General features: G+C 40.5%; 1 protein-coding gene across 1 annotated transcript in view; it reads left to right on the forward strand.

The window, feature by feature from the left end:
• Positions 1-24,273, forward strand: part of PHEX (phosphate regulating endopeptidase X-linked) — a 198,071-nt gene that overhangs the window by 155,328 nt on the left and 18,470 nt on the right. Inside the window, exons 16-17 of the mRNA XM_059910108.1 lie at positions 15,988-16,042; positions 23,413-23,480. Coding sequence (XP_059766091.1) covers positions 15,988-16,042; positions 23,413-23,480 — 123 coding nt within the window. The remainder of the gene's footprint in view (positions 1-15,987; positions 16,043-23,412; positions 23,481-24,273) is intronic.

Here is a 24,273-nt window from a genome sequence, read left to right on the forward strand (position 1 = left end):
GTTTGTTTTTGCAAATCCATGCCTATATGTGAAACCCTATGATTCGTGGTGATCTTTCAATGTTAGATTTTTGCAGGGCGGTTATAGCTTCTTATTTTTCTACCCTTGTCAAGCTGGATAGCAACGTCTTAAGGCACAGAGTGTAGTGTGAAATAATGATGATTTAAGTCTGCTGTACGGGGAGTTATACTCAGGAGCTGTTGCAGAATTTAATTATATTTGAGCTGATAAGGTAGTTAAACAGGAAAACAAGGAGCTGAGGTTATTGGTGCCTAAGCTTGTGCTTCCCTAACTCTGTGATAAATGCAAAGCTGGTCCTCCTGCTTTTATTTTATTTTATTTTATTTTATTTTTTTTGGCCATGCTGTGTGGCATGTAGGACCTTAGTTCCCCGACCAGGGATCGAGCCCGTGCCCCTTGCAGTGGAAGCGCGGAGTCGTAACTGCTGGACCTCCAGGGAAGTCCCAGGTCTTCCTGCTTTTAGTAGGAAGACAGAAGCTCGATGGGAGACCTTGAGTGCCGCTGATTTAGTTGCATGACCTTGGTCAAGGTGTTTCTCCTTCCTGACCCCTCTTGTCCTCATCTGTCACATGTTGAGGTTACCTAGTCCACAGAGTTTTTGGTAGGGTTTAACAAGATCAATTTGAAAAGTGCCAGCATATTGTCAAGGTCAGGGTTTTGTGTATCAAAAACTGGCACGCCCGCCACTAATGCCTGGGATAGCCAGTCTGTCACAGGATACACAGCGTAATATGAAGTTTGTGGGAGGGGCGTATTTTGAACTCTTGTTCTCAGAAGGTTTTATACATTAAAACAATATTTTTGTACATTAAACAATTGCAACTCATTTGGAAAAGTATTTGTTGATGTCTCCTATCACCCAGAAATTCCACTCTTGATAAGATGAATGGATCCTGATGGCCACCGAGAGACATGTACACAAATGTTCATAGCAGCTTTATTCATAATAGCAAAAATCTGGAAAGAACCTAATTTCCATCAGCAGAAGAGTAGGTAAATAAAATTGTGCTGTATTCATACCATTGAATATTGCACAGCACGGGAAAAGAACAAAGTGCTCCATGCTGCAGTGTGTAAGAAGGCCGCTGACTTAATGGTGAGTGAGACACTGCACGGTCCCGTTCGTATGAAGCTCAGGAACAGGCAAACAAATCTGTGGTCTCAGTGATAAAAGTTAAACTAATGGCTACCTTTGTTTCGGGGGATATTGACTGAGAGGGGGCATAGGAGACATTACCTTGATCTGGGAGGTGGTTGCACAGGCGATACTTGTGTAAAAAACTCACTGTGTCCTACCATGAAAATTTGTTCCTCTACTGTATGTATGTAACACCTCAACGTAAACAGTAATACCCCCATTCTCCCTTAAAAATTTTTAGAATAGCGTGTAGCATGCATAGACATTTGGGCTTATGACAGTTCACCTCAGGCCAAGCTGCCAGAGGTGTAGACGAGGGATCGGCAAATGTTTTCTATAAAAGGCCAGATAGTAAATATTTTTGGCTTTGCAAGCCATATGGTCTCTGTTGCAGATTCTCACCTTTGCCATTGCAGCCATAGATAATTCATAAACAAATGAGCGCGGCTGTGCTCCAGTGAAACTGTTTACATGGCTGTAGTTTGCCAATCCGTGGTGTAGAGCACTGTGAGAGGATGGGATCTAGGGAGCCTCGTGGCGTGTTTCTGACCCAGCTTCCAAAGTACTTTGGATCTAATCAGGTGGTCGTATGGGAGGCGGGAGGGTGAGCCTAAGGGGGCAGCCGCTTACATTTGGTTCTCATTTCCGCTAATATAGACTGGTCTTTAGAATAAAATTCATTTCATGTATTCAGTATCAATGTGTATCTGCATAGTGCCTTATTTCAATATTAGTTTTTTCTCTTCGTAGGTCTCGAATCATATTAAGGAATTATTTTAAGCAAACAAAACCTTGGCTTGAAAACAAGCAAGGCCTAAGGGCTAAAACCAATGATTTTTTATTATCTTTGCTCTTATACACAAGGGATTTAGTTGCCTCAGTTTAATCACAGATACTCTGTGAAAGAAGATAAGCCTTTGTGCAGAGGCTGGGCTAACGCTGGCATCAAACTATAGAATTAATCCTGAAATCAAACATAGATTTGTTTTGCTGTTAAGGAAATAACTGTGTTTCAGACTGGTAGAATTTCTCATACTTTGCTGACTCTGCCTAAAACCATAAAGTAGAAGCCAAGTTAGCAAATACTCACCTGTGGCCTCTACTGGACCTTAATGAAATTAAATCCCTGAATCCACTTGACAATCTATTTGGGGAGAATTGGAAAATAATCTCCCGTAGTTTTGGAGCTACAAGGAAGGAAACTTAAGTGGCCACCTAATCCAGACTTCTCATTATCTAGAAGAGGTCCTGGCAGAGCAATTCTTAGTAATTTTTTCGCCTTATTCACTTAATATTTATAGAGCCCCCAGTGATTCTCACTTCCTGTGTATTCACACCCCTGTGTAGTCTCTCCAACACTGAATAAGGCTGACGTCTGTAACTAATAGGATACTGTGGAAATGACAGGGTGTGACTTCTGAGGCTAGGTCATAAAAGACATCTGGCTTCTGCCTTGCTCTCTTGGATTGATCGCTCTGGGGGAAGCCAGCAACCATGTCATGAGGGCCCTCAGGAAGCTGGTGGAGAGGGCCACGTGTGAAGGACCCGAGGCCTCCTGCCCATGCCCAGCACCGTGTGCGCATGCCATCTTGGAAGCGTATCCTCCAGTCCGGCCAAGCCTTCAGATGATTGCAGCCCACGCTGACATCTTGACAGCAACCGCTTGAGAGACCCTGAGACAGACCACACAAATAAGCTGTTTCCGAATTCTTGACCCAGAGAAACTGTGAGATAGTAAATGTTTATTGTTTTGAGCCACTATGTTTTGGGATACTTTGTTATATAGCAAGAAATAAGTAATACAGACATTACAACTTCCCAGGTACTGAGTTCAGTGCTAGGTTTTTAATATGGTATGGTGTAGTGGTTAAGAGTGTGGGCTTTGATTTTGAATCCTGGCTTGGCCGCTGATAACTTGCAACCTTGGGCACGTTAGTTAACTTCTTTAAGCCTCAGTTTAATTATCTATAAAATGGAGATAATAGTAGTGACTATCCTATAGGGTTGTCGTGAAGATTAAAGGTGATAATATATACAAAATGCTTGGAAGAGAAACTGGCTTATAGTAGGTAGTCAATAAATCTTAGCTGTCAGGATTCCTTGCTTTTGAGAAGCGGGGAGGGGCAGACTTGTTACCAGTCATTTATAAGACATCGTGGTGAGTGTGCGGCACATCCCGGGAGCCACAGAGCAGTGCTAATCATCTAGGGGAGTGAAGGTTGGCTTCACAGGGAAAATGGCACTTGAGTGGGCTTTGAAAGGAGGAAAATTCTGTAGGCAAAGTAGGCAGGTTGGGACATGCAGAAGTACTGGCTGGTGCAAAGGCAACACACGCGGAGCGTGGAGCAGGAACGGGCGGTGAGATGGTCACAATTGCTGGGACACAGACTGCATGTGGTAGACGGGGGATGGGGCGAGAAGGCAGGATGGGAGATGAAATGTAGAAGAAGTAGACGAGGACCTTGTAAGCCATATTGAGGAACAGGCCATAGGGAACTGGTATAGTTTTCTTTGAGAGGCAAGAAACTTCATTTTTGGTTCCTTGGTCTTAGTCTTACAGATCATGGCTTGGAGAGGGGAAAGATTGAGGCCCCCTACGCCCGCTAGGAGTTTGGCAGGTGGTTCAAGAGAAGGATGGGGAGGGTCTAAACCTAGGCAATGGCAGTGGTGAGGGGAAATAGGGAGTGGGTAAGTTAAATCCCAAAAGATTGTTCTCAAATAATTGTGTAGTGACGATACAGGTAGTTTCCCAACTTTTCCGCTGATGCTTTGAAGGACTCCCATAAAATGGAGAGTATAATTGTTCTGTGCAGCTCTTCTTCACTGAGAACCATTAATGTGCCAAGCATTGTGCTGGATACTTTAACATATATTATCTCTAATCTTCACAGTAGGTCTCTAAGCTTGGTATTGTGGGCCATTTTACAGAAGAGGAAACTGAAGCTCAGGGAGGCCAAGTAACATGCGAAAGAGCACACAACTAGTAAGTTGCGGAGATGGGAGTGTAACCCAGCTTCTCTGATTACATGCTCTTAGTCTTCAGCCTACACTGTTCAATGCCAGATAAGAAATGCGAGAATTACATGAAATGACACATGTGAACACACTGTGAAAAAGTTGAAAGCATGGTATAATTGTATGTTAGAGTAATCATTATATTCTGCCCTCACCCATGTGGTGGGGGATTGTTTGTTTGGTGTGGAAACAAGATATTATAGGATGTGGGGACAGCCGGGGATGAGGATCAGAAGGTCAGGTGGTCTCCAGGTCGTGGTGATTTCACGTCTTAGAGGGCTGTCGCATCAAGCAGCAGTTGATTATTGCCGTCTCTAAGAGTGCTGTTCTCTGCAAGCCCTTTGGCTATGCCCATGATCTTCTTCCATCCTTGGATTCCGATGGGGTGGGGATGTTATTTGAGAGATTTCATAAGCTACCTTAACAAGAATATTCTGAGCTACTCTCCCAAAACGTTTTCCTTCACAAAATTTACTCTGAAATTTAAAAAAATTTTGTTAAGTGAGTTGAAGTTAAGTCATGAGCAAAGTTCACGTAGTTTGCAGAATTGCCACATGATGCACTTAGCAAGGTTGTGGGACACCTGCTACAACTATTTTCAGATGTTCTTGTCCTGGTCTAGTCAAGGACTCTGGACGTCCTAATACAGCCCCATGTCTCTGAGGCCTGAGCAAGGAGGCGGCTGAGAATGACATTCTGGGTAGTGCCACCGTGAGACAAGCTGCCTTTAAGTGGGAAGCCCTGCAATCTCATGGCATTCCTGTAACTGGTGAGTCCCAGGACCGATGCCTGGAGGGACGCATTTACCACCTGCTGTGCACTTGTGAAAACACTCTCGTGGGGCAGGACGCATGCTGTTTCCAGACAGAGGACTGGGCAGGTTCGCTGCAGGGCTGGTAGCAGAAAGCACAGAATGGTTTTCAGGGTCAGTTTGATTCAAGAGGTGGGGTGTGAGTGGGACACACACTGGGAGCGACCTGGATGTGAGCCCGAGTGAGGAGAGCATCAGGAAGCTGGAAAAGAGCCGTGGCCAGGGAGTCAGGGAACAATCTCACTGATTTGTCTTGAAGGTCACAGTGTCACTTGTCCTCCCTTGAAAAAAATCAATTGTCTTTAACCCTTATTACAAAAGTAGTTCATATTTATTGTGGAAAATCTAGAAAATTTTAGATAAGCTAAAAATATTTTTAAAGTTAATCATAATTTATAAAAATAGCTACAGTTAATAATTTTGTTGAATCTCTCTCAAACTTATGTTTATCTACATACTTAAAAATTGAAATTAACTATGGACTCGTCCAGTTAAACTGTTTTTTCCCACTGAAAGTTGTAACAAGTATTTTTTTCATTTGTTACATATTCTTCTAAGTTACCATGCAGAGTATTCCACCAAATAAAAGCACCTTAATTTCTTTAATTTCCTACCGAAAGACATTAAGGCTGTTCCACTATTGTTAAAAAACCCCCAAAACTCTGTGATGAGTTTTGCGGCTAAGTCTTTGTGCAAATCTGAGACTATCCTTTAGGGTAGATTCCTAGATGTGGAGGGGATTGCTGAGTCAAATGGTATGCTCAATTTAAGAGATTTAAAAATACATATTATGCCACTTCTCTTGAGAAAAGTGGTACCAATTTATATTTTCACTAACAACAGATGAGATGGTTTTCTTTTACCATCGTAAAAGATACTGTTGGGCATCGTAAAGATACTGTTGGAGGAGATGAATAAAGAGACTCAGTTTTTTTCTTTTTGTTTTTTGGTCTAATTGATAAGGGGAAAATGTTAGTCACATTTTCATTCTTGAGACCATTATCTCACCCCAGATATGGCTCAGTGACCCCACACAGGCATTTGTTGAGCATCTGCTGTTTTCCCAGGCCTGGATTGAACATCACTTCCTCTAATGTCAGTTTTTAACACCTGGGACAGCAATTGTGTGCATGAAAGGACTTGCTGGTACGCAAGTAGAATATGAGATACTGAGCTGCACAGTGGTTCCCAGAGTGTGGCCCCCGGATCAGCAGCATCCCCTGTGATAAATGGGCTTTACCTGGTCCCACCCCTGGCCTACCAAATCAGAAACTCCGGGGGTGCGCCCAGCAATTGATGTTTTAAGAAGATTTTAACCATCAAACCTCCACTAGATGCTGAAATTCGAGAACTGCTGAGCTATAAAATTGCAGTTCAAATGCAAAAGAGGTCAAACTTGGTTGGGTAAAGGTAAGGAGGCTAACTTGTCCTGGTTTGCCTGGGACTGTCCCAATTTTAGCACTGAAAGCTCCACATCCCAGGAGCCCTTCAGGCCTGGGCAGACAGGGATGGTTGATTACGCTGGTAAAGAAGAAGAGGTTCTCTTTGTTGCAGCCTGGAGGTAATTCTGGCAGGAAAAGAATAGAAGAGCCAGAAGAGAAGATTTCAAGATGGAGGGCAGATTTTAGAAGCTGCTTTCAGCTTGTCAGTTCTAGGCTGATAGATATGGTGGCAGGAGGTTACCTGCAGGAAGCCGGCAGATGGCTAGGGCATCTTGCTGGATCCCTTGACATGAGTCACAGCTGTTAGAACTTGATATTTTCTGGAAAGGGGAGGGTTGGCATTCACCAAATTACTGCAAGATGCCAAATTGAAAAAAAAGCCACTATTAATCTTAGCAGTGAGATGACAATGAAATCCCTTTACAGCAAAAAACATAACCAAAAGTGCTTTGTAATTGCAGCAATTTCCATGTCCCTACTGATGGCCCCCTAGATTCTAGAAGAATGGTATCCGGCTTATCTGATTATAAGAACTAATCCTGAATAAGATGTAACACTCGTTCTCTCTTAGAGTGAGGATTCATCCTGGATTTTCCAAAGCAGTTGCAATTAAAACTATTTTTGTCCTTTTGTACAATCATAATTTATAAGCCGTGTAAAATTTCAGTTTTGAAAGAATAGTCTGCAAAATTATAATAAAAATATCATACGTTACAAGCACAGTGTTGAGGAGCAGTGAAGAGAGGAGAATGAGACAGGAGGGCTGATGTATATACATCAGTTATTTTTCCTAAACCAAGATTTCTGAACTTGTTTGCATATTAGAATCATCTGGGGAAATTTTAAAACATACTGCTGCTCGGGGCTCCATCCCAGACATTGTGACTTGATAGGTCTGGGACAGGGGCTTGGACATGGGTATATTTTTAAAAACCTCCCCAAGGGATTCTAATGTACAGTTGGGGTTGAGAATCCTTATTCTGATCTTAGCCAGTGGGTCTCAACTAGGATGCACCAAAGTAACTGGGGGCCTGTTGAAAACTCTGGACCCTACTGATCTTACGAATTTTTTACCCATTAGCGTACACATGTGTACAGCTAACCCCTTTCCCAAAACACGCCTATGCATCTACTCCCATGTATCCAGTCTTTCTTTACTGACTTTAAAAGACATTTCAATTAAAAATACACTTTTAGAGAGCTTTGGTATCAGTTCACCTTCCTGTTTAGATTTTGCAAAATGAAATTTTTTTCTAGTTACGTCCTTTCCCCCTCACTGGATTGTAGGTTCTTTGAGGACATTTGTATGTTCAAAACTTACCTGTGTGGCTTGGAACATCATAGGTGCTCAGTAAATGTTAGTGGTCACTGGTTATTTATGGAAGTTGCCTCATCATAACCAAACCAAACTTCTCCCAGTAGTTTTTATGATGGTATTTAAATATATTAACATCTCCAAAATTAGGGTCATAAACTATATTCACGTAGTGAACTATAGAACTTGGAGCTATTAGGCAGGATAAGTAAAATAAACAAGTCAGCAGAATTAACTACAAGTGAATCTCACCAAGAAGTATAATAATGTTGCTAAGATGGTACATCAGCAGTAAGCCTTGGAATGTAGATTGATACATGGATTAGTTCAGTAATATAAGCATATACTTAAGGCTTTTGAAAATAACTGTCATGACATGTACTAGAATAAAGTCACATTAATACACCAATAAATCCATGCAAAAGACCAAGCATTCTGTTATTTGACAAGACTAATAATATAATACAATGTATTGATACAGTCAGCCCCTCAATAAAAGTATCACAAACACCCATAGTGATACACACTTAATGGAAAACCCAAGTACCTCTCTGGGGAAAGCACCTACAGCAAATATGGAAACAGATTTAATTAAACAGTTGAGTGTGCACATTGGCCTACACATTCTCAAGCCCATTGGATTCTCCTTTAGAACCTCACCCCTGTCAACTTCTTTTGGACTGAACTTACTTTGTCATTGGCCCCTGGCTGTGCCAATTCTGCCCCCGAGGCCGCTGGAGAGATCCTAACTGAACAAATTCAAATAATGCCACTTCCTTCAAAGGAGTCAAAAGAAAGACTGAATTTAAGAGTGAACTGCTCCCAAATTTAGATGGAGTTCGAGTTGCCTTGCACCATACAGTTGGCCCTCCATATCTACAGGTTTCATCCGAAGGTTCAACCAACCGAGGATTGAATTCCACCCTTGGATATGGAGGGTGTTAGTAAGTTTTCAAAAGTTTGATGGAGAGAAAGGGAAGAAGCAGGTGCTCTGGGTTTTGAAGACTGGTATTGAAAGTTGGAGGCCTCCCATCTTGTTAAATCTGACCAAACACGGAAACAACATGTTTCCAGTCTGACTACAGTTGTCTTAAGATAATCACCATTTGTAAGGTCAATATATAAAAAACAAAACCCAAAACTTACAAATGACAAAACGTTGGAAGAAAATGCTTTCAAAATACTTGCCACACGATAACTTTCTTGAACCATACACTTATGGATATGGAACTTAAAATTAACGTGGCAGGGCTTCCCTGGTGGCGCAGTGGTTGAGAATCTGCCTGCCAGTGCAGGGCACACGGGTTCGAGCCCTGGTCTGGGAAGATCCCACATGCCGCGGAGCAACTAGGCCCATGAGCCACAATTACTGAGCCTGCGCGTCTGGAGCCTGTGCCCCGCAACAAGAGAGGCCGCGATAGTGAGAGGCCCGCGCACCGCGATGAAGAGCGGCCCCCGCTCGCCGCAACTGGAGAAAGCCCTCGCACAGAAACGAAGACCCAACACAGCCATAAATAAATAATTAAAAAAAAATTAATGTGGCAATTATGTGAAAGCATACAAAGAATGTAGGGAAAAGAGATTATCTGCATTCAGTATTGTTAGGACCAAAGGACTCTGATCTAAATCAGTATTTTGTGTGATTTTCTCTTTGTAGCATATGCCATAAAACCATAAAAGGGAAAATACCCTACTTTTATTCCTTGGTGGTATGGAGGGCTAAGAGGACATAGGGTGATGGAATTTGCATGGAGCTGGGCAGAGCTTTTCATCTTGTTAATATTTGCATTCTGATTAAGAGTTTATTGAAAAAAATGTGCAAACTTCAAAACTGCACTAGCTCGGCCATGATTGTAAGGGAATGACACCAACAGAGTACCTAATCTAGAAGGTAAAGGAAAACCGGAACTTGAATAATGGAACATAGCCCTATTCTGGTATTGAATATGGAAACTTCAAGAAGTAGCGCATTGGTAGTACTAATAGTGTCGTGTAATGTTTTAGACTCTGGCTAACACGCACTCATAGTTATAGGTAACGTTTAACCCCAGTCACCGTTTAGAGTTTCACAAAGTGCAGATTCCATTCAGTCAGCAAATATTTATTGAGTGCTTACCACGTGCCAGGCATTGTTCTGGAGATATTGCAGTGAGAGAACGGTAAAAATAAAAGTCCTTTTGTTATGGAGCTTGCATTCCAGTTGGGGAAAGACAGACGATACTTTATAAAGGATAAGTAAAATTTAGAGTATCATAGATGGTGGTATTATGATGAGATATAAAGCAAGAAAGGGGGGTAGAATAATACTTTCCTCCTTTAAAAAGCACTAGGGAAGGCCTTAATGAGAAGGAGGTGACATTTGAGTAAATATCTGAAGCTAGTTTTGTACATAGTAGTGGGAAGTTCTGGGCTGGTGGGAGAGGGGTGGGAAAAAAGGGAAATTATTAATTTTTTTCCCATCTCTCCATACAGTTTGAACTCTATCCCTGAGGATATATGTTTGTTTTCTTAGGTATGAGCTGTGGGACAATGGGCTAATTTTGTTTTTTTTTCTCTATATTTGCCTTTACTAAAAACCCTAATTAATGTGATTTTACACTAGTAAAATGGACGCTGAAACCCAGACACACTGAAGCATTTAACTTTTCCTGGAAAGATACACCTACAGTTAGGATATAACTTTATGACTTTAAAGGCCAACTAGTTGAACCTGGCCCACTGAATGTGATCAGTTGTTTCGTAGTTGTGTCCTAAACAAAAGCACTCTATGGTCACCATTTTGCGAAGATTCCAACTAGGTTAGTCAATATTCATTGATAGAGTTATGAGAAATGCCAGTAAAAACAAAAGGCTGACCCAAGTAGAAAGCCTAAAGCAGGCCTTGTGATTTTCCTACATGCAGATTTGAGAAAGAGAATTTTTTGCTACCAAATAGTGAGGTTGTTACAACATATAGATACTAATATTTTCTTTTGTCAGAATTTTAGTGTTTGGAATTATTTAACCACAGTCTGTATTTTTGCTTGAAATAGGAATTTGCTTGTGTTGACAAATGTATGAGCAAAAAACTACTATGTAAGCTTAGTTAACTATAAACTGTTTTGGGATAACCTTTAGGAGAAATTTCTGTAATACACACACCTGTTTATCTCTAAAAGAGTTCATTTTATTTTTAAAAATATTTATTTATTTATTTATTTATTTTTGGCTGTGTTGGGGTCTTAGTTGCGGCATGTGGGGTCTTTCTTTGTTGCGGTGCACGGGCTTCTCTCTACTTGTGGTGCACAGCCTCCAGAGCGCACAGGCTCAGTAGTTGTGGCGCGCGGGCTTAGTTGCCCCACGGCATGTGGGATCTTAGTTTCCCGACCAGGGATCAGACCCGCGTCCCCTGCATTGGAAGGTGGATTCTTAACCACTGGACCACCAGGGAAGTCCCTAAAAGAGTTCATTTTAATTATACAAGTTGATTACCTTTGATTAATTAATATTTAAAACATTACATTTATGTCCAAAGCCCCTTTAACCACCCACCACCCCAAATCCCATTTATCTCCAAGAGGTAAGTAACCACTATGACCACTTTGATGTGTATTTTACAGACCTTTTCTGTGAATTTTCATACATATACTCAAACTGATAGGATAGTTATTTTAAATATATAAATGGCATTTATATATCTATATCTATGCCTTGCTTTATTCCAACAGCATTTCTTAGAGAGTTTCCCATGCTAGAATATGGAGACCTGCCTCTTTCTTTTCATTTGCTGCACAGCAGTCCATAATATGGTTATACCATCATTAACTCATTCCCCTCCTGTTGAACATCTAGGTTGTTGCACACTTTTCTCAGTTACAGCAATGCAGCAATAAAGATATTTAGCCATGACACCACAGTGCATGCGAGCCAGTGATTGGGCAGTGGTTCTTGAAGTGTGGTTCCCAAACCATCAGCATCACATCACAGGGGAACTTGTTAGTGATGCAAATTCCTAGCCACCTCTCTGGACCTACTGACTCAGAAACTCTGAGGGTGAGGCCCAGCAATCTGTATTTCAGTAAGTCAGTCCTCCAGGTGATTCTGATGCATGACAAAATTTGAGAACCGCTGGTGGGAATATATATGTGTACATATACACATAGATGTGTACATACGTAGTCAGTTCTGCTATAATGCGACATGTGGTCCTAAATATCACTGCACTATGCAAAACTGTGCAATAAAAGCCACGAGGCTTATGGGACAAATGGCGTTGGGGCACAACAATCAAAAACTTATCAGTGACGTGTGAAAACAAAAGCTAGGAGCCTAATAAAAACGACAGCACAGTTTTACACATGTTAAATGGGTAAATACATAAATGCTACAGTAAATATGGTGCTTTCCCTTAAAAAAAAGACCTGAAGTTTGCTTGGGGAAGTTGGCATTGGAGGGCTTACAGCTTGTGAGTTACTGTGTAGTGGTGGAAGGAGGTTTATCTGAAAAGTTTTAACACCAGATGTGGATGGGTAGGGCTTCTAACACATGGGGGACAGAGGTAGCTGGTCCATGTTGGGATGTGTGCATTTTGTGTACTCTTAAGCAGCTCAGTTCATTTGGGTGCAATTTTCTGCTTTCATCTAGCATTTCTCATGGACAAAATTGCACATAAGAAAATGTGAAATTGGAGTTATGTTCCAGTCTTTTCCCTGATATTTCAATCATGTTGGAACAAATTTACCTTTTCAATACAAGCGTTATAGCAGACCTGACTCTATATACCTATGCATACATTTACACATGTAGTACACATAAAAGGACTCATACATGACAGAATGCTGTATTTACACTTAATTTTTTTTTGCTTAATAACATCTCTTAGAGCCTTTTCCTTATCAGCATGCAGTTACTCGTTTTTTAAAATGGCATTTAAAGCATTAAGAGATGACTAAATTGCTTTCCAAAATGCTTGCAAGAATTTATATTCCCACCAACATGCTTCCTACACCCTGGCCAGTATGACGTATTATTAAATTTATGAAATTTTGCCAGTCCGATAGTTAAATTTCTCTTTCCTCCCTCTCCTTCCCTCTCTCCTATCTCTCATGTTCATATGTATGCGTACATATATACACACACACACACTTACATTGTGAGGAATGTCTCCCATAATATACTGATAGAAAGAGGAGCTTGAAAAGTGTGAAATAGGTGGTGAGGCAGTGCTGAAACGGGAAGAAGAGGAGATAAAATGGATATGCAAGAAAAGATAAGAAAAGCCTATTAAAAAGGGAGAGGAAAAGAAAGAGAATTCAGTTTCCATTTATTTAATTATTTTTCGCTTCTACCTTTGCTAAATAGAACTCATTCGCTTTATGAGATAAGATATTGAGTTGGCCCTGTTGGGATTTGATCTATCACTCTCGCCAGTTGACATCTCCAAAAATGCAGCTTAAACAGTTAATCCATTCACTTCAGCAAAATGGTCCTAAGGGCATCAGATTCTTCTGTTGATCAGTGTTGGGTTCCATGGCCCTGACAAGCTGCGAAGATACAGCTGATCAGGGGAGTGTGATGGCTGCGGTCTGCGAGTCTGGGGCCTCTAACAGCAACAGCGGCAGAAAGGAGGCTCATGCAGGTGTCAGATGTTTTCCTGTAAAGGGGTTGGCAATGGGCATAAATGCTTCCAGCTGGGCACATTACCAAGCAGGAAAGCCATAATGATTTAATAATTAAGTCACATTGGTCTATGATCATTGTTCTTATTAGGAAATATCATTGCTTTTTGATGATATATTATGTGAGACAGAATTTTCATATAAACACTGTGATTTGCATATATATGTAATATATATTTGCATATATATATTCAAGTCAGAATGACTTACTGAAAGTAATCACCAAAAAGATGATGGAATATGGATGTAAAGATGCCAAAGATATTTAAGAAAATGTGGAAATTATGAAGATTAATATGACATTGCTCCTCCAGAGTCAGATGCATTTTCCTTTATGTGAAAGCAGCAGGAAGAGAGAGGACTACTAGCTGGATCCAGCTCTGTTTTACAATTAGGTTTTTGCACCCTGAAATCTCAAACTATGATATTATTTAAAAAATATAAATAGTATATGTATATGAATTACATAGAATTAATATTTCACTTCTAAATTAAGAATGTGCTTTCCTACTGTCACTTCTCGTAGTGTCCTGTCTTGGAGGAGAGGTAGACAGATTGTTGAGAGGGAGAGAGGGAAGAGAAAACATTTGAACTCATAAAAGAGCTTTTAGTCTCCAGGGGCTTTGAGCAGTGGCTCTGGAGCAGGCAAGGATGTTGCAGAAGGTATCTCTCTCTCTCTCTCTCATTTTTTTTGTTACTATTCTTTGCATTCCCAGTTGTGATGGCTTGTAAGTGCAGCTCCTAGGATCAACCCCAGGGTACAAAATTTAGTGGCGAGTTGGAAAGGCAAAGCAAAGCAAGGCATTTCTCCCACTCATCTGCACCCAGGGCCAGCTACATAGTTTGTGGGGCTTAGTACAAAATGAAAATATGGGGACCTCTTTTTCAGAAAGCAGGAAAAAGTGCTGTAAAGGGGCTAAAATATATAGCCTTGTCCTGTCTTCTACGGCCTCTCTTTCTCTAGACTTGTCACAGTAGTTTTTGTTTGCTATTTAATACCATTGTAAGTTGTAAGAAAAATTAAAAATTTAAATCATCAGCGTAATTTTACCATTCATCTTTATATTGTGCAATGCCAAAACAAATACAGATATAAGAACTTTTTTTAAAACAATATTTATTTATTTATTTATTTGGTTGCTCTGGGTCTTAGTTGCGTCAGATGGGCTCCTTAGTTGTGGCTCGAGGGCTTCTTAGTTGTGGCTCGCCAGCTCCTTAGTTGCAGCACGTGGGTGCCTTAGTTGTGGCAGGCGGGCTCCTTAGTTGTGGCTCGCAGGCTTCTTAGTTGCAGCTCGAGGGCTCCTTAACTGTGGCTCACCAGCTCGTTAGTTGCAGCATGTGGGCTCCTTAGTTGTGGCACGCAGCCTCCTTAGTTGAGGCATGCGAACTCTTAGTTGCAGCATGCCTGTGGGATCTAGTTCCCTGACCAGGGATCGAACCCAGGCCCCCTGCATTGGGAGCATGGAGTCTTATCCACTGTGCCACCAGGGGAGTTCCCAGATATAAGAACTTTTAACTGAGATGTGGAATTGACGAAATTGTAGTTTGTATTTTCTAGCTTGTACATGGGTATGTATTTTCTTCTTGCCAGAACAGTGGAAACACTGCATAAAACTAACTCAGTTGGTTTTACTTCATTTCTTATATACATGTACATTCTACCAACACTCTCTGCCTTTGGCTTACTGATGAGTAAGAAAGGACTGAAAGGAAAAGAAACTATGGGTCGTCCTGTCTTTCCCTTTCCTTCTACATCATCATTTCGGTATATGTGGTTGACCGATACAGGAGTAAGAAAGAGTATGACAGAGTTCCTTGGCCATTCATGTTTCTTAGAATGCCACTGCTGCCCTTTGGTGATCAAAGCAAATTCTGCTTCCAACAGAAAGAGCCCCAAGAGGGCTGTCAGAGCTCCCACATACTCAGCCCTAGATGTAACATGCTTACCTTGTACTCGTTTTGAGTCTTGCTGAATTCGCACATATTGTGGGTCTACTGGAGTTCTGCGCTCCCAGGGAGCATCTTGGATGCTGCGTGCAAATGGAGCATAAAAGGAACCGTGGACAGGAATATTTTGCATGGCTGCTTTGCTCACATGCATGCTTTCTTGTCCCCTTGGTCTCCACTTCCAAAATCACACTCAAACATAAATTTATTAAGCATTTCATACAGTGACAGCAGAGCATTAATTCCATTGCAGGGTCCTTCTGCACGGCGGCCCTGTGTGACTGCACTGGTTGTGTGCCCATGAAGCTGGCCCTTTCTGTATCAGGGGAAGCCACAAGAAAGCTGGAAGCCTCTTGCATGTGCTGTTTATGAAGGAACCCAGTTCACAGCAGCTTGGACACTGCCAATAGTGTATCCATGCAAAATAAGTTTCCTTGAAACTGATGGAATGCACTGATTGCAAACTCAGTTGAATTAATATCATCTTAGAGATAGTTGGATCTCTTAGAGGGGTCCCAGCTCCATGAGGAGTACCTTTAAGATGGGCCTTTGGAACTTCAGTGCCAAAGCTAGAACCAGATACTCATCATTAAATCAATCCCTACATCCCTTACAATTTTGTTTGTTTGTCTTTCTCCCAGGATTTCCAGCAGGAGAGCTCCAGAAGCCTTTCTTTTGGGGAACAGAATATCCTCGGTAAGTAAACTAATAAAGAAACCAGTTACTGACAAGTAACGAAGAACGTGATGTTTTGGCAGAGCATAGAATATAAAGTCAAAGAAACAAAGCCAGTGGTTGTTCAGCAAAAGGAAGGCATGGAACCTGGCATGGGTCGGCCCTACTCTCGCCATGTTAGGTATTTGTTTACTGATTCTTGTTTCCGGAGTGTATGACTGGGTAGGAAAGCCAACCTATACACAGGTAGCTTTCATTTTTTATGCATTTGTTCACTTATGCATTGACTCATACTAGAAAAATGTGGACCTTGAAGGATTGTTAGGATTCGAATTGATGGTGATGGGTCCAATACAATTCCAGATGGAAGAAACAATGTGAGAAAAGGAAAGAAAATTGCTTTTCAAATAGCAAAGAGTCTGGTTTGGCTGGTCCAAGTGTGATTCCTCCATCTCCAAATGAGCAAAGTCGCATTTCTTTGACCATTCATCCATAGTCACATCTCCTCCTTTTTTTTTTTTTTTTTTTGAATTTTATTTTATTTATTTTTTTATACAGCAGGTTCTTATTAGTTATCCATTTTATACATATTAGTGTATATATGTCAATCCCAATCTCCCAGTTCATCACACCACCACCACCCCCTGGCCACTTTCCCCCCTTGGTGTCCATACGTTTGTTCTCTACATCTGTGTCTCTATTTCTGCCCTGCAGACCGGTTCATCTGTACCATTTTTCTAGGTTCCACATATATGCGTTAATATATGATATTTGTTTTTCTCTTTCTGACTTCACTCTGTATAACAGTCTCTAGATCCATCCATGTCTCTACAAATGACCCAGTTTCGTTCCTTTTTATGGCTGAGTAATATTCCATTGTATATATGTACCACAACTTCTTTATCCATTCGTCTGTCGATGGGCATTTAGATTGCTTCCATGACCTGGCTATTGTAAATAGTGCTGCAATGAACATTGGGGTGCATGTGTCTTTTTGAATTATGGTTTTCTCTGGGTATATGCCCAGTAGTGGGATTGCTGGGTCATATGGTAATTCTATTTTTAGTTTTGTAAGGAACCTCCATACTGTTCTCCATAGTGGCTGTATCAATTTACATTCCCACCAGCAGTGCAAGAGGGTTCCCTTTCCTCCACACCCTCTCCAGCATTTGTTGTTTGTAGATTTTCTGATGATGCCCATTCTAACAGGAGTGAGGTGATACCTCATTGTAGTTTTGATTTGCATTTATCTAATAATTAGTGATGTTGAGCAGCTTTTCATGTGCTTCTTGGCCATCTGTATGTCTTCTTTGGAGAAATGTCTATTTAGGTCTTCTACCCATTTTTGGATTGGGTTGTTTGTTTTTTTAATATTGAGCTGCATGAGCTGTTTATATATTTTGGAGATTAATCCTTTGTCCGTTGATTCGTTTGCAAATATTTTCTCCCATTCTGAGGGTTGTCTTTTCGTCTTGTTTATGGTTTCCTTTGCTTTGCAAAAGCTTTTAAGTTTCATTAGGTCCCATTTGTTTATTTTTGTTTTTATTTCCATTACTCTAGGAGGTGGATCAAAAAAGATTTTGCTGTGATTTATGTCAAAGAGTGTTATTCCTATGTTTTCCTCTAAGAGTTTTATAGTGTGCAGTCTTACATTTAGGTCTTTAACCCATTTTGAGGTTTTTTTTGTGGATGGTGTTAGGGAGTGTTCTAATTTCATTCTTTTACATGTAGCTGTCCAGTTTTCCCAGCACCACTTATTGAAGAGACTGTCTTTTCTCCATTGTATATCCTTGCCTCCTTTGTCATAGATTAGTTGACCATAGGTGCGTGGGTTTATCTCTGGGCTTTCTATCCTGTTGCATTGATCTATATTTCTGTTTTTGTGCCAGTCCCATCCTGTCTTGATTACTGTAGCTTTGTAGTACAGTCTGAAGTCGGGCAGTCTGCTTCCTCCAGCTCTGTTTTTTTCCCTCAAACTGCTTCGGCTCTTCCGGGTTTTTTGTGTCTCCGTACAAATTTTAAGATTTTTTTGTTCTAGTTCTGGAAAAAATGCCATTGGTAATTTGAGAGGGATTGCATTGAATGTGTAGATTGCTTTGGGTAGTATAGTCATTTTCACAACATTGATTCTTCCAATCCAAGAACATGGTATATCTCTCCATCTGTTGGTATCATCTTTAATTTCTTTCATCAGTGTCTTATAGTTTTCTGCATACAGGTCTTTTGTCTCCCCAGGTAGGTTTATTCCTAGATATTTTATTCTTTTTGTTGCAGTGGTGAATGGGGGTGTTTCCTTAATTTCTCTTTCAGGTTTTTCATCATTAGTGTATAGGAATGCAAGAGATTTCTGTGCATTAATTTTGTATCCTGCAGCTTTACCAAATTCATTGATTAGCTCTAGTAGTTTTCTGGTGGCATCTTTAGGATTCTCTATGTATAGTATCATGTCATCTGCAAACAGTGACAGTTTTACTTCTTCTTTTCCAATTTGTATTCCTTTTATTTCTTTTTCTTCTCTGACTGCTGTGGCTAAAACTTCCAACACTATGTTGAATAATAGTGGCGAGAGTGGACATCCTTGTCTTGTTCCTGATCTTAGAGGAAATGCTTTCAGTTTTTCATCATTGAGAATGATGTTTGCTGTGGGTTTGTCATATATGGCCTGTATTATGTTGAGGTGGGTTCCCTCTATGCCCACTTTCTGGAGAGTTTTTATCATAAATGGGTGTTGAATTTTGTCAAAAGCTTTTTCTGCATCTGTTGAGATGATCATATGGTTTTTATTCTTCAATTTGTTAATACGGTGTATCACATTGATTTGTGTATATTGAAGAATCCTTGCATCCCTGGGATAAATCCCACTTGATCATGGTGTATGATCCTTTTAATGTGTTGTTGGATTCTGTTTGCTAGTAGTTTGTTGAGGATTTTTGCATCTATATTCATCAGTGATATTGGTCTGTAATTTTCTTTTTTTTGTAGTATCTTTGTCTGGTTTTGGTATCAGGGTGATGGTGGCCTCATAGAATGAGTTTGGGAGTGTTCCTCCCTCTGCTATATTTTGGAAGAGTTTGAGAAGGATGGGTGTTAGGTCTTCTCTAAATGTTTGATAGAGTTCACCTGTGAAGCCATGTGGTCCTGGACTTTTGTTTGTTGGAAGATTTTTAATCACAGTTTCAATTTCATTACTTGAGTCACATCTCCTTCTGACTCTCCTCTTCTGCCTTCTCCGCCACTTTTTTTTTTTTTTTTTTTACAGCCAGTTATTACTGTGGGCAACTGGGGCTCGTTTTGCTGGGGAACTGTAGAATATGCTTCAGCATGATTCCATCTCAGGAGCAAAAGAGCTGGGGTATTTGTCATCCAACTCACTTTCCATCATTGATTGAGGACTGCCACCAGGTGTATTAACTCCCCGGCGTTGCCCAGCATAGGCCTAGAGGGCTCTGGTGGCCAGAGAAAGCCCTGGGGCGACTAGTTTCAGGTGCTGGCAGTTGGAAGCTGTCAGATTGGTGTGCTTGAAAATGGTGAGTGCCCAGGGACAGCAGCAGGCATCGATAAAGCCTGCTATAGGGAAGCACTATCATTAGTTAGCATAAATGAAAATTATCCGTGTGTATTGACCAAATCCATTAATATCATCCCAGGTCTCAGCTGCATAGTTTCATCAGTATTCAGGTATTTGGAATCATTTTTCTCTATTGTTAAGTTTAGAAATTTATGTATATTTCCATAAAATTAAAGGTTTAGGCTAAATATTTGCTAAGCTTGCTTCCAACTAAAAAAGTCCTAGAGGTCTTTGATCCTGCTTATCATCAGCGATTTAGCTGATCTTCTGTGGTTATATACCTGGACGCTTGGACATAGTCTGGTTGGGTTTTGAACTTATTGATCAATGTATTTGTTTATTGGGTCCACGAGATGATATTCTGATATAGAAGTCAAAATCATAGAAACTTAGGAAATGTTAGTGTTCAACCTTATGCTGAGTGGGAGAGAGATTTTTATTTTTTTCCTAAGTGTTCTATGTTTGCATTGAAGCCATTCATCCTCTATTAACATACCCATTCAATGAATAATTATTAAGCATCGTTTGGGCACTCAACATTGGAAATGTGGAGATGCTGGAGAGGTGGAAATCACAGTCTGGTGAGATGGGTTCCCGTACATCCATCTGTTCTAGATGGATTTCCTCCAGAACCAACGAGTGGGTATTCTTTCTGCTCACACTGGTCACCTTAGCCCTCCCATGAGTGTTGGGTCTAATTGTGGCGACATCAACAAGCTGAATTATTTCCAGAGGAAAGAATCAGGATTTAAATGGCCTAAGACAAAATATCCCAAAGTATGTGTTCCGTGAAGTAGTAATAGAGGTGAGTTGTCCTCCCCTCCCCTTTGTTTTGTAGACTCACAGTACTTAGCAGCATAAAAATTCCCAAGAAGTCCTGCCAGAAGTCCCTAAACTCCCCTTCTTCCTGTGTTTTGGGAACTGCTGGTCTAGAATTTATGACTGAAGAGAAAAGAGTTGAAAGAACTTGAGAAGAGAACACTTGAGGGATAAACTCGTAACTGTTTTCACATTTTTGAAGGAAAGTTAAGGTAGCAGAATCATTTACTAAATTTGGGGAGGTCAGAGGGGTGTTTAGAATACCTTAGACCACTACACTAGACCAATAGATAGAAGAGAGATTCCAGATCAACATTAGGAGCACCGTTTTGTTTAGAACTACTCGAAGAGGGAATGGGCCACCTCAGAAGGGGATGAGCTCCTGGTTATTGAACATGCCTAAGGGGAGAAGTCTTAGGGCCATTTGAATGGGTTTTTGTAGACCTCTGCTAAGGAATTGAACTAAGTGACCTTAAAGCTGCCTGTAACTCTGAGATTTTTATGCATTTCCACTTCAGGCATAGAATAGCCTCTACCTGATGACAGCATGGGCTCATGGTTGCTCCAGACAGCAGTATGGTGGTTTTGTTGTTGACAGCAAATCCTGTGCTTATGTTAAACCCCTCGGGTAGAAAGAACAAAAGAGAAACTGAGTAGGTGGAAAAATTGTCATCTTCCCCATTTTATTTTTGGAAGGCTAGATTTTCTCTGCAGGAGTCTTCTTGTTTCTGGCCAGCAAGTCACATTTTAAAAGGCATACAAGTTTATTTATTTATTTTTATGACATGCTAATTTAAATAACGTCCATTGATAAAACGAAGGTGTGAATTTAGTATTAAGAAACATTATCATTGTCAGGCTTAGTCATCTAAAATTACTTTTTCTTTGGCTCTTGTCCAAAAGATTGTGATTATGTAACTGAGAATTGGAACTTGCAATGATTCAATCATTTTCTGAATTCTCTATTACCCTTTGCAAATAGGAAGCTCTTTGGAGCAGTCCCTCTTAAGGGACATTTATTGCAGAGCAGTTGCTATAAGCTTCCATTGTTCATCCCTTAAATTCATCCAGTCAACAGCATTGACCGAGGCTTGTAGAGGACCGAGTACTATTCTCAGCTGAGAGTCCTGGAAAAAATGAAATGTTACAGGCTGCATAGTGATAGCTACTGCTGCAAAAATTAGCGCTATGTAAAATTACAAGTTTGTCCCACACTGCTCTGATAGGTCTATGATTGAAATGCATAATTTTACTCTTACTTCTTTAATGAAGGTTTGCAATGATGGAAAAACAGTAGGAAAGCATTTTTTCAAATGCAAATTACCTTGCTGGAAAGAAATAACAAAGGAAGGAACTGCCACCAAAGGGAAAAACTAAATCTTACAGCACTTCCTTGGGTATAGTTGAGACAAACAATTAACATGTTAAGGATCATTATGTCCTGTAATAACATGTTGCTTCAAAAATTTTTGTTCCTTCCACTTATAGGTCCTATCTATTGGCTGGGTGACTTTGATGTTGCATCAGGAACCAACTGTGAAATATTTTTAGTATAATTACAAATCTTAGGAAGAATCCTTATAACAAGGATTTTAAGTTGTCTGTAATCCTCATGCACATGTTAAATGACTAAAATAAGTTACATATTGATCTGTCACTTGCAAGAAATGGTAAAGTTAATTAATCAATTAGTTAAATCATTATTACTTTCTTACTGTGTACTAGGTACGGAGAATTTAGCAGCAATCAAGTAGATAAGGGTTTGGCCTTCAGGGAACTTTTAGTTGAGAGAGAAGATCCCAGACACACATATAGGGAAGCCCCCCTATTGATTTCCTGATATATGATTTATATGTTCTCTTTCAGTTACCTATTGCTCCGTAACAAAGCGCCACCACTGTTGGCTCATGATTCTGCAATTTGGGCGGGACTCAGCTGAGACAGCTTGTTTCTGCTCTGTGTAATATTTGGCTGGGACAGCTCGACGGGGGCCATAGGATCTAAGATGATTTTGCTCACATGTCTGGTGCCTCAGTTGGGCTGGCTCTAATGGCTGGGGCCTGGCTGGGCCTCTCTCTTTCTTTAGAGGTCTCTTGACGTTTGGCATCTCTCACTTGCTTCACTTGGCTTCTCTCTCCAGCTCATTACCCCAACTTCTTTACACTGCAGCTGACTTCCAAGGGGGCACAAAAATGGAAGTTATAAGGCCTCAGCCCAGAAGTCACACCCGGCCCCTTCCACTGCATTCTGTTGGCCACAACAAGTCCCAAGGCTCATCCAGATTCAAGGGGGGAGGAAATAGCTTTCCTCTTGGTGGGAGGAGGAGCACATGCATTCAGGGTGGGTGGCATTGTCGGTGGTCACCTTCGTAGGTGATCTACCACATGGTTCTTTAGAGGTGAAGAGAAATAATATAACGCCTTTTCCAGATCTGGTTCAGGCTTCACAATCTTTGCTGTTCAGTTGTGAATTTGTCTGTCACAGAAGCAGAGGAACGTGACTACCTTTGAAAGCAGAGTGATCCCTTTTAATCTCTGCTCTATTCCTGTTTCATGACTCCGTTTGGAAAACAATTTAACTTCTAAGTCTATAGTGATTTTTCAACAGGTTCTCAGATAAAAAATAAACAGTATGTTTACTGACAGGATCTTTACAAACCCTGCTGCTGCTTTGGGTGTTTATAAATATAAACTACAGCTAGACCGGATATAGAACCATAGAAGCCTTAGGGCTGGAAGGGACTTCAAAAACCATCTCTGTCACATCCCTAATTTCACAGGGTAGGAACTAAGGCCCATAAATGCTCATAATGACAATGTTAGAAATTATATTTTCTTTGTCTATTTCAATGAGAAGGATGTGTTTACTTTTTTTTTTTTTTTAACAATTTTGTGAGTGTGGTTAGTAAACAGATTATCTTGGCTTTTTGTTGAGAAAATATTGAAGGATTATGCTCTGACGTTCATGCTTATAATTTTCTCCCAATTATACATTTATGCTGTAGATCTCTGAGTTATGGCGCTATAGGAGTAATTGTTGGACATGAATTTACACATGGATTTGATAATAATGGTAAGTACTGGTTCAGTGTATAAGCTGATGCTTTTATGGTCATGTTGACCATATGGATGTTAATTGTTGCTATTATCTTTGCATAGTGGTATCATCATAGATTGAAGATTATCCAAAGCAGTATGATTGCTGATTGAAAACTTTCCCCCGTGTCTTGCTGTGATAGCTTGCAATAAATAAATAATTGTTCCCATTGGAGATGGGGTAGAATGAAAAAAAAAAGACCTTGTAACTTCAAGGAAATTAGCTTTGCATTTAGATCTGGATTGCTGTAGCTGCCGCAGTAGTTACAGGAATTACGTTATAGCTTCTCTTCCTTTCATTTCTTTATTCACCGTTTTGAGATGCTCTCCCTGGAGGTGTGAGCTCTGCTCTGAAGATGATTATACATGCTGCCGAGTTAGGGCTCAGCGAGTTAGGACTCTGAAGCTTGGCTGACTAGTTCCTTTATACTATTTCAAGGATTATGCAATGCTTAATCTCTGTTTTTCTCTATGCTGTCATATATTCAGATTTTTTTTAGAAAGGCTATGCTTTCCTAATAATGAATAATATAGAGTATGCTATGTATCCTGATGACATTTAAGCAAAAGGAAAGAGCAGAATATGGCATAAACTAAAGAAATGATTGCCCTTTGAGAGTCATCATTTTTAATGAGAACTCCTTTCTCCTTTAACTTTGGAGTTTTATTGGAAAGACACATGAAATCTCCGAAACTTAGGAATTAGCAGCAAATCGCGATCACATCCACATCCACACAGTGATTTACAGGGCAGACTCAAGAACTGCCTG

This window comes from Balaenoptera ricei, chromosome X, assembly GCF_028023285.1.
Source record: "Balaenoptera ricei isolate mBalRic1 chromosome X, mBalRic1.hap2, whole genome shotgun sequence".
In the NCBI taxonomy this organism is placed as follows: domain Eukaryota; kingdom Metazoa; phylum Chordata; class Mammalia; order Artiodactyla; family Balaenopteridae; genus Balaenoptera; species Balaenoptera ricei.